The 11,588-nt window shown below is 46.3% G+C and overlaps 1 protein-coding gene across 6 annotated transcripts in view; it reads right to left on the bottom strand.

Moving 5' to 3' along the window:
• Window positions 1-11,588, bottom strand: part of Mgat5 (alpha-1,6-mannosylglycoprotein 6-beta-N-acetylglucosaminyltransferase) — a 277,034-nt gene that overhangs the window by 65,103 nt on the left and 200,343 nt on the right. For all 6 annotated transcript variants that reach the window (XM_021197508.2, XM_029538621.1, XM_029538622.1 and 3 more), the window contains one exon: window positions 5,643-5,776. In XM_021197508.2, coding sequence (XP_021053167.1) covers window positions 5,643-5,776 — 134 coding nt within the window. The remainder of the gene's footprint in view (window positions 1-5,642; window positions 5,777-11,588) is intronic.

Here is an 11,588-nt window from a genome sequence, read left to right as displayed (position 1 = left end):
CATGGAGGGATGCGGAGGCCATGGAGGGATGCGGAGGACATGGAGGGATGCGGAGGACATGGAGGGATGCGGAGGCCATGGAGGGATGCAGAGGACATGGAGGGATGCGGAGGCCATGGAGGGATGCAGAGGACATGGAGGGATGCGGAGGCCATGGAGGGATGCAGAGGACATGGAGGGATGCAGAGGACATGGAGGGATGCGGAGGCCATGGAGGGATGCTGCTTACTGGCTTGTTCCCCATAGCTTGCTCAGCCTGCTTTCTTACAGAACTCAGGACCATCAGCCAAGGATGACATCATTTATAGTTTCTTAGTTGAGGTTCCCACCCTTCAGATAATTATACCTTGTGTCAAGTTGACATAAAACTAGCCAGCACAACCATATTAGGTGGTTCACAGCCACCTTAACTGGAGTTCCAGGGGATCTAATATTCTCTTCTGGCTTCATGTGCACATACCCACACATAAATACATATACTGACATATAATTTGAAAAGTAATAAAATAAATCTTTGTTTTAAAAAGAGCTATGATAACATCAGACTTCAATACAGTCAACACAATCAATTCCTATTATCTCAATACATATGATTGGGTTGACACAAGGTGGCTGTCGATTTACCTCATTTATCTCTGTTATCTGGTGAGAAGGAAGTATGGTCACAGGGTTAACCTACTTACAAAAAAAAAGCATTCTTTTCAAGAATTTCAGTCTATTCTCTAATTATAATGGTCTTTGGTGGTTCATTAAAACCACACATTAAAAGCAGTTAATCCCTACTATGAAATCAAATGGAATTTCTCCAAATGACTCCAGTTCCCAATTCTGCCTGCATTTCAATGAGGCCAGAGTCGACCCAATTAGCAAGCCAGATAATTACATAGCCCTTTGGATGGGACTCTATCCCCCACTCAGAGGTCACCCAGACTTCTTTCCTCTTTCCAAATTTATTTCTGGCTGTTTAAAGCAATGTTTCCACTGTTTTGAAATATTGCAATCATCACTGCAGAATGCCAGGGTGTTTCTGGGAGGGTGGGCTATGTACAGTGTGGCTGGTCTTTGATAGCTCATAGTGAACTGTACTGCAAGAGTTCCAAAGAACACAGCTAATAATTATACATCGCGGGACACCACCATGTGGCTCAGGTGGCACAGTACTTGTTTGCGTAGTATGCAGGAAGCCCTGCGTTTCATCTCCAGTACTGATATATGTAGTATGGTAGTGAAATATTGTCATCTCAGCATTCAGGAAGTGGAGGCAGAAGGATCGTATGTTCAAGGTCATCCTTGGGTACATAGAAAGTTGAAGACCAGCCTGGGTTACATGAGGCTGAACCTGAAGCTCACCAGTTTGGTTAGACTAGTTAAGCTGTGAGCCCCAGGGTTCTCCCTTTCTGCCTTTACAGTGCTGAGATTACAGCTGTGTTCCACCTTGCACATCTTTTACATGGGCACTGGGGATCTGAACTCAGATCCTTAAGCATGTACAGTAAGCTCTTTAACAATTGTCCCATCTCCCAAACTCCCTATTCTACAGTTGAAGAAGACACCCTGGCTGTTATATATTAAGAATGAATTAGGGAAGAGTGTGTGTGTGTGTGTGTGTGTGTGTGTGTGTGTGTGTGTGTACATGCTTGTGTGCACATATAGGGGGGGCGGGCTGAAGGGAAAGGACATGTTAATGGTTAGAGCTGAATGTGTGCACTTCAGCTATAACCTCAGAGGTCTAGATAAGAAGTTTTCCACATTCAAGAGACATAGGTTTTCTTTGCTTGTTGCCAGTCAGAATATGGCTGTAGCAAGACAGGCCCTGTGATCCGAAAGAGAAAATGATTTGAATGACTCCTATGGAGAGTTATTCACCCAGAAGAGCTGTAGGACTATTGATGATTTGGCCACCAGGGAGGTAAGTGGCCAGGAGCAGTAGTTTATCTGCTATGCTAATATTAGCCCCAGGGCTCCTGCTAGATGCTCAGGGTACACAGGCTGATTGTCACATACGCTTTGGAACACTGCTTTGTACATGAAAGGGACAACAAAGAGTGGAGTCAAGGGAGGAGGAGGGCACAGCCCTGACTTTGGCTCTGCCATCTGAACAGACTGGCCATGTGGATCCATCATTATTAAGGATGACCAAAACAAAAAGACATCAGCAGGCACCACCTTCAATCACAGCTATGAAGGGCTCTAGGAAGTGGAAACATGCTCACAAACTGTCATAATGCTGGAGATGGAACATGAGTCTAGCATGTGCTGAGAATTTAATCCGGAGCAGTTACCACTGAGTTGTCTACATCCCCCCACTGGCCAAAGCCAGCTTGATACAAACCTCAATACTACTGGGAAGAAAAGATTTGTCTCCATCAAATTTCCTGGTGGCTACATCTGTGAGACATTTTCTTAACTGCTATCATGTAGGAGGACCCAGCCCACTGTAGGCAGCACCATCCCTATGTAGGTAGACATGAGTTGTAGGAGTGAGGATGCTGAACAAGCCAGAGGGAGCAAGCAAGCCAGAGAGGAAGCGGCATTCCTCCACCATCTCTGTTTCAGGTCTGCCTTGGCTTCCCTCAGTGACAGAGCCATACATAGGTCAAATAGATCCTTTCCTTCTTCAGGTTGCTTTTTGCCAGTGTTTTTATCACAACAACAGAAACCAAACTAGCACAAATGTATAAGTCATTTCACCAAAGCCTAGACAAGGAGCCAGTCTTTGCGCATGGAGATTGTTCTTCAGAGCGAGCTGAATTTTACTGACGTCTTGCTTCACTTCTCCACAAACAAGTTATTCACCGCCATAAGGAAGAGCCCCAAAATGAGTTCTCAAGAAATAACTCAGTCAATAAAATCTTTTCCCTGGAAGCATGGTAACCTGAGTTGACCACCCAGAACCTGTGTAAAAAAAGCTGTGCACAGTGACACCCTTGTACACACGCCGGTCCTGGGGGGGTAGAGATAGATTTCTGGGGCTTGCTGAGTAGACAGACAGCCTAGTGGAATTGGTGTGAGACTCTGCCTTAAAAAATTGAGGTGTGCTTAAGGAATGACAGCTAAGGTTGTCTTCTGGCCTTCACACACGTATACGCATGCTCCCTCTTTCTATCCATGTGTTCAGAGAGAGGTGGGAATGGGGAGAGGGGAGAGAGAACAGGAGAGGAGAAGAGAGGAGAGGGAGGGGGTGGCTAAGGAGATGGAAAGGCGGAGAAAACGCATTCACTGAGGGAGACTGGGTTTGCCCAGGACATCGTAGAGTTCAGAGGAGAGCAGAGAGGCCCAGGAAAGAAAGGGCAGCCAGTAAATACTGTTTTCTCTGTAGGTCAGCTTGCCTTTGCTACAACGCTACCATTTTAGTACAAAGCGTCCACAGACAAAGAGTAGGCATGGCTGTTTTCCAATAACATAATAGGATGGGCTAGGGCGCACCAACTGTTGACACAGTTTAAAAATGGGCAGCTGAGTATCTTGCAGGCTGCTTGTATTTACCAGACGCTCACAGGCTTGACCATTCTTGCACGGGGAACCATGCAGTTTTTCACTGGTCCAATAAAGCTATCAATAATAGCAATACTTAGTTGTGGTGTGAGCTGCACTACACAACTTACATTTATTAATTCATGTGATCATCACAGAAACCCTACTGAGGAACCCTGTGAACAAAATGAGCCAAGGGCTGGGTATGTGGTTTGAATTCCTGTACCAAGGAGATTGAGGCAGAAGGTCAGCCTGGATAATATGGAAAGACCCTGTTTCAAAATAACTGATCATGGTGGCTCTCAGAAGGTCCTTACCTCAACATCCATAATCCCAGCAATTTGGGAGGTAGAGGTAGTAGGACCATTAAAAAGTCTGTGGTCAGCCTGGGATATATATATATATATATATATATATATATATATATATATATATATATACACTAAATATTATCAGACTGACTTAGGCTATGTAGTGTCTAGTCAGAAAGCAGAAATTATGAACAGGAAGTAGAACAGGTCTACAGATTCTCAAGGCCCTCCACTACTTACCGGAGGCCCCACTACCTAAAGGTGACAAAATTTCCCAAAATAGTACCATCAGCTTGGTATCAATACAGCACATGAGCCCATGGGGGAAATTCACATTCACCTCCCAACATACTCTATGCACATAGGGTGAGAGTCATTTCCTGCAGTTCTGAGTTTGGACGGCCGCCTGCCACACCCCACCATCTCCCAGCATGACGAAGGCACTGAGTATTTTGGATTTCAAAACTTTTAGTTATGAATATTCAACTTGTGATAATACATAAGGAATAACCCTTTATTTTATGACTGCAGGGATCCCCAGTCTTGGGGATCACTGTCAATGGATGCCAGATAATTATGCTGGGGAGCCTTCCCGAGCACTATAGGATGCTCACAATATCCCTAACCTGCACTCATTGGACAGCACTCCTATCACCCAGACATGACAATCAAAAGTATCTGGAGACACTGCCAGGTTGCCCTCTGGACGCCATCCCTAGTTGAGATAGTGTACAGAATTTAGCTGTCTATAATTAAGAGCATTATCTGGGAATAAATCAGTGTCTATAATAGCCAGTGGGACCAGCAAGATGGCTTAGTCCATGAAGGAACTTGACAAAAGCCTGGCAACCTGAGTTTGATCTTGAGAACCTAGAACTTACATGGTGGAAGGAGAGAACTGGCTGTTTCTGCAAGATGTCCTCTGACCTCCACATGCATGCATATATCATTCACTTACACACATGCATGCATATGTCATTCACTCACACACATGCATGCATATGTCATTCACTCACACACAAAGAAATGAATACACATGGAAAGAACTGTACCAGCTTCCTTGCTCTCTTGATATAGTCAGTATTGCAGAGCTAAAGGGTGGGCAGCATCTCGCTTTCTGAATACTACATCGGGGAAAAACCGTCTAGACCTCCTAGCTGGGCATGTCACAGACGCCCTCAGGGGTCAGTTCTAACTTCCTTCATGGGGCAGACACAAAGCATGAGATCACAGCTTTGATTCTCCCAAGAAGGGTTTTACTGGACATTTAGGAAGTGGTATGCTTGAAGGTCATGGGGATGTCTGTCCTCCAAATGCCTTTTAAGATTATAAGATTGGCTCTCTGTGGCTGATACATTATATATAAAGAGATTGGTAACCTTCTAAACCATGCTCCACAGGGATTTTTAAGGTATGTTTCATACTGAACTTGCAGATTCAGCTAGACTGGCTGACCAGTGTCCCCTAGGGATCCTCTGCCTTTGCATCCACCTAGCACTGCTGGGGTTGCAAGCATGTGCCACTGTGCCCAGCTTTTTATGTGGTGCTAGAGATCTGAGTTCGAGTCTTTATGCTTGGTCAAAGAGCACATTACCCCGAGTCATTCCCTAGCCCATGTCTCTAACATGCAAAGAAGTCAAACATTCGGGGTCGAGTTGCTGTAAGGAGGGACAAGCAACCCCAGCCTCGGTTAAGATGCGGGCCAGCTAGAGCAACCGCTCTCCTGAACACTTCTGTTAATGTCTAGTGGGCATAAGCCCTGGCCACTTGGTTTGATTACTCCCTGGATCAAAGCAAAATTAAATTACCTCACAAGCTTCCTTTCAGAGAGCTCGACACGCAGGCGGGCTGACTCACCTTCCAGAAACTATCCACTTTGCCATACACAAGGGACTGGTTCTGCCTTTTGATCTCGTTAATGTGGTGGATGTCGCTGGAGTTCAGGTGCTGCTCGACCACGAAGCCCAGAAAGCTGTTGTCTGGGGTATGAGCTGATGTGGAAAGCAAAAGACAGGGCTGTGAGTGGTTAGCGGGCACAGAACAGCAGAGTCATTGCAAACAACACAGGCCAGCACTGGCCACTGGATATCATTCGATCCCACCCCATCCAGGAGCTCACAGTTATGCTAATCCCAGCTGTGTTTATCTCTGTCTCCTCTGGGGGGGGGGGAACCAAGCAACCTCATCTACAATCTCACCTCCACGGGGCTCATTCTCTGAGAAAAGATGTACAGGGGCAGGGGAAGGCTGAGCTGGGGGAGGGGGAGGCCAGCACAGCCCAATCTCTGCGGTCCAGGTTCAGTGAGAGACTGTCTGAAAATATTAAGTGGAGTGCATTTGTAATCCTAGCATTGGTGGGGAGTCAGGCGGATCCCAGGGACTCTCTGGCCAGTCAGGCTAGCAGAAAAAGATAAAGTCAAGGTTCACTGAGAGACCCTGCCTCAAAGTAGATAGATAGGGAGGGGGGGGAGAGGGAGAGGGAGAGGGAGAGGGAGAGGGAGAGGGAGAGGGAGAGAGAGAAACTAAGAAGAAAAGTGACTGAAAATAACAAACATCAACCTTTGGCTTACACACACACATACATACATACACACACACACACACACACACACACACACACACACACACACAAGATGCACAGTCATGGACTACACAGTCATAGTCAAATAAAGATCATATAAACAACAGCTGTCCCTTGAGGTTCTAGCTTGATGACACCCTAGCCATCTTGGCTTGGTGAGTACAGGCTAGGCTGCCTACACAACAGCCACATACTGCATTTTGGTACAGGGTTTCACTATGTAGCCCTGGCTGTCCTAGAACTTGCTCTGTAGACCAGGCTGACCTTGAACGCACAGAGACCTGCCTGCCTCTGCTTCCAGAGTGCTAGGATTAAAGGAGTGAGTCGCCACCACCCAGCAACAAGAATGTCTCCTTAAGCACCTCTAACCAATAACCAGGTATGACTGCCACTGGGACTATATTGGACAGATGTGTGGACTGAAGACCAAATAAACAGTGAGGGTCTCTGGGGTACAAAGCTCTCTAAAAGCAATTCCTTCAAAGCTGGGATGTGTCTAGGGCAGACTATTCTAGAAGAAGAAAAGGAGTTTTCCTCTGGTCCACCCTACCTATGGGTTCTACAACTTCACCATATACCCAAGTGGGAAGCTTTACCACAGGAGCCAAGAACATTTGTATTTTGTGACTATATAGGTTTTGAAATAGTGTGTGTGTGTGTGTGTGTGTGTGTGTGTGTGTGTGTGTGTGCATGTGTGCGGAGGTCAGGGGACATCTCAGGTGCCACTCTCCATGTGCTGTCTACTTTGTTTTTGAGACAGGATCCCTCACTAGGGTCCTCACTAGGTTCACCGACTCCTTAGACTGCCAGGCAGGGAGCCGAGCAAGTTTCCTCTCTCTGCTGGGTTTCAGGCCTGTGTCCTCATGCCTGGCTTTCTAAGTGGGTTCTGGGAATTGACTTCAGATTTCCCTGTGGCTATCATTTTAACAAGTGGAGTCATGGTCCCAGCCCTGTATGATTTTCAAGTTATGTTTCGCCAGGAGGGGGCTATCTGATCGGAAGACAATTCTCTCTTGATTAAACAGCAACCCTCATATACTCTACCTCCCATCTTGTTCAGATAAATTTCAGCTTGTCGGGTGATGGCTCAGTGAAGGTCACACATGGCTGATAAGAAAGGAAGCAGCCCTGGTTTAGTCTGACTCAAAGAGAACCAGCATAAATAACAGAGAGGTGAACTCTCCCAGTAACTGAGACTGGCCATTCAGTGCAAACCACATTCTGAGACTTCAGTCATGACCATTTACCTTCAGGTGCTTACACGGACTTACGCTTAAGAAAACTTCTCTTTTGCTTTGCTCTGGGTTTCTAAGCGCTAAGGAATGCTTTGCCATTTACAGAGTCAGGCCAGAAGTCCCGTGTGTGTGTGTGTGTGTGTGTGTGTGTGTGTGTATGTGTGTTGGAGGGGTGGGATTTATACACAAGTGTCACTATACGCATGTGGGAGCCAGAGTTCAGGTGTCTTCTTCAGTCAATTTCCACCTTATGATTTTCTAAAACATTTATTTTATCTGTATATGTGTGTGCCTGCATGAGGCCTGAAGAGGGCATCAGACTCCCAAGAAATGAGGATGTAGGAAGCTGTGACTTGCCTGTCATGGGTGCTGGAAACTGAAGAGCAGCATGTGCTTTTAAGCACTGAGCTGTTTCTTTAGCTCCACCCCCCTCACCCCAACACAGTGTCTACCATTGAACTTGAGCTGCTGCTTTGGCTGACAGTCTGGCCAGTGAGCTCCATTAATCTGCCCATCTCCACCTCCCTGAGGCTGGGACGGTGAGTGAGTGCTGCTGTCCCAGGCATTTTTATGTGGTGCTGAGGATATATTTTACTACTGAGAGAGCCATTTGGCAGCCTGCAGAGACCTTTTCAACCCACCAGAGGTGACCTGCTCGGAATGAGACACCCCGGCTCTGTTCTCATCTTTATGAAGAGGAAGAGAGGTGGTGCTGCAAATGCGCTCTGTGGAGATACACTGGCTACACAGAAGCTACCGGGTCACCAGCTCAGCTCTAAGGCGGAGGCCTAAGGGGGGCCATGGGAGGAGGGGCTAACAGGGCTCTGACGGGGGAGCTGTGCTCAGTCAGGCCAGCCAATCTCTTATTCCATTTCTGTGTTTTTGAACACGTGCCCAGAGGCAAGAGCCATGGCTACAGTTAGCTAAAGAGGAAATTACTGAATAAATGCAATGGCCAACGAGAGACAAAGCAAGGGCTGGCTGCTAGCTGTTTTTCGGCTTTTTTTTCCCTCCTTTTTGAGGAGCGCAGAGGGGAGGGCACTAGAACTGGAACTAACAGGGCAGTGGGAAGAGAGCCAGTGCATGCTAATCACCCTTTCTTTTATCACTGTGGGGCTCTAGACTTTAAGATGATAGTTTTAAACTTGCATTTTCAGGAAACGGTTGGAGTGACTAACATTCCACTCTTGGGATATTTGTTCTGTGAAGACTCAGTTTGTCTATGTCCCCACACGGGCACTTACAACACAATGACTAAAGTATTTTGTGGGTCTTATTATATAAATATTACAATAAAAGCAAGATGATTTTAAAAAATCACGAAAGAAGAAAAATTACACATGTGTAATTTGTGTGTGTGTGTGTGTGTGTGTGTGTGTGTGTGTCTAAGATTCTTTTAGCACTTAGCTTGGATGGTGAGAGAGGGAGGAAAAAGTCTATTTTTTTCCCCTTTGGAAGCAGGGTCTCCTATGGTCCCCTATATAGGCCACTCACTATACAGCCAAGGATGACCTTGAATTTGTCTTCCTCCTGTCTCCATCTCTCCATTGCCAGAACTGAGGCAATCACCACTACAACTTATGTGTTCCTGGGGATGGACTCCAGAGAGTCCCTACATGCTAGGCAAACATAGTAACTAAGCTACACCCCCTTCTATTCTTACTGTGCCATGATGCAACTGTAGTTTGGTACTAAATCAAATTTGAGACTGTGTGAAAAACACATTACATCTAGAAGCAGCCCTCAACTTGCAGAACAGCAGCTTACATGCTTGTGGCTGAGGATCTCACACGCTTACAGACACAACTGCCAGAACACGTGTCTGACCCTTCTATGTCTCTAAGTAACGCAACTTGTCACCAGACCCTGGGTTGCTTAAACATGAAGGCAGAAGAACTCTGTGCTCAACACATACCCACAAGCAGGTGATTCTAACTGACCCCAGGCTCCTTGTGGATGACTACAGGGAGCTGCCCAGCAGTGGTGTGCATCCCGGCATCTGTGGCAAGACCCCTACTCTCAACACGAGCATTCTTCCCTCTGCTTATGAAGAATCCAAAGCCATAGGCCTGGGTGATACTGCTAAACATGACCTTCTTCCCGAGGGAGAAAGGCTCAGTGGTTAAGAGCACTTGCTGCTCCTGCAGAGGATCCAAGCATGGTTCTCGTGTGTGGCAGCTCACAATCACCTGTAACTCTAGTCCAGGGAGAATCCATGCCTCTGGCCTCTGTTGGCACCCGCGTCTCCCCACCAAATCACACATGTACATACACATTCTTTACAAACTGACTTTTCATCTGGCTCTCAATCCAAGTTTCTTTATTGCTTTGCCTTATGTTGAGAACACAGGCATCAGCTGTGGTTGGAAGGGCATGAGGGCAAATATTTGCATTTCAAAGGAAATCAGTAAAATCGTACTATAAACGAGACTCAGGGAGCGTGGCGCTTTCTGGAATCAGTCCATCCCAGAAGAGAAACACATGGGAGTTCTACAAAACCACCCTGATACCGAGTTCTCTTTACTTTCCAAGTTCTGTTCCAAGCAAGTGTGACGGCAAATCCTGCCAACTAGAGGGGAGCTGGGACCACCCAGGAGAGCAGCCTCTGGGCAAGTCTGTGAAGAAATTTCTAGATAGCATAAGCTGAGGTGGGAAGCACCGTCCCATGGGCTGGGCTCCTGGGCTGAACGGAAAGGAGAGTGCGAGCTGAGCACCAGCATCCATCTCTTTCTGCTCTCTCTCCCCGACTGTGGTCAGTGTGAACAGCTGCCTCCTGCTCCTGCCTTCTCTGCCTCGATGAACTGTAATAGACACCCCACTCCACCCCACCCCAGCCCACCTCCACGCTGACTGTGAGCCAAATGGAACCCTTCCTCCCTTAAGTCTCTCTGTTAGGTGTTCTGTCCTAGCAACAAGGACCATGAAGAACAGAGCATATGACAGCAACTCTTTTATCCCTCACTACCACAACTCTGTAACAGATGAGGACACTGGATTCTCGCCAGTCTACAGGCCAGGAAGTGACAGTCCTGGGATTCTGAGGCAGAACACACCTTCCCAATCCTAATGGACAGCATTATAGGATACATCTTCTTTTCTGTGCCCTATGAATCATGGCAAATCATGTTCTACTGCAGTATAGAATACAAACCATGGTATGTACATTATATGCCATTATACATGCATACACCATATCACTGCAGTTTTGTAACAGCTTTTATAGTATGTATTTGTGATCAACTTTTGGTTTTTTTTGAAACATGTTCTCATGGGTTGACCTTGAACTTCCGATCCTCCTGTCTCCATCTCCAGAGTGCTGGATGACAAGCGTACCACTATGCCGTTTATGTGGTGCTAAGGATGGACTCCAGGGCCTCATGCATGCCACTCAAGCACTCTACCAACTGAGCTACATCCCAGCCTCTCCTGCCTTCTTTAGAAATAAGTGAAAAATTCAGAGTAAGGAGGTTAACTTTGCTTTCAATTGTTTAACTCTCCAAGGTCTGTTTCTATCCTGGTAAATCTTAAACACTTCTAAGAATTTTGAGTTACACCCACACTACCTGTTCCCAAAAGCAGAACCCCAAGAACCAGCTTGGGCAGGTTCCTCAGCCTTCATAGCCACCAGGTCTGAGGGGTGTGAACTTCTCAAGATTCATCAAGTACCTTTCATCCATAGCTCAGGCCATATCGATTTTTGCCAATAAACATGGTTTTCTTTCCCCTAAATACAAATGCTTTAATTGCTTTTCCTGTTATAACTGAAACATGTCCTTAGTGTACAACTTTTTCTTTTTTGTAACAGAGAAAGATATAAAGAAGTTACTTATGATCTTACTTGCCTAAAAATAGCCACCATCGGTGGGCTCTCTTTACCCTCTAGGCCTATGAGTAATTTTTAAGCTTCAGACTAAAGTGGATATTGTTACATTCTCTCTCTCTCTCTCTCTCTCTCTCTCTCTCTCTCTCTCTCTCTCTCTCTCTCTC

Source organism: Mus pahari, chromosome 5, assembly GCF_900095145.1.
Source record: "Mus pahari chromosome 5, PAHARI_EIJ_v1.1, whole genome shotgun sequence".
NCBI lineage: Eukaryota > Metazoa > Chordata > Mammalia > Rodentia > Muridae > Mus > Mus pahari.
This window is presented reverse-complemented; position numbering and strand designations above follow the sequence as displayed.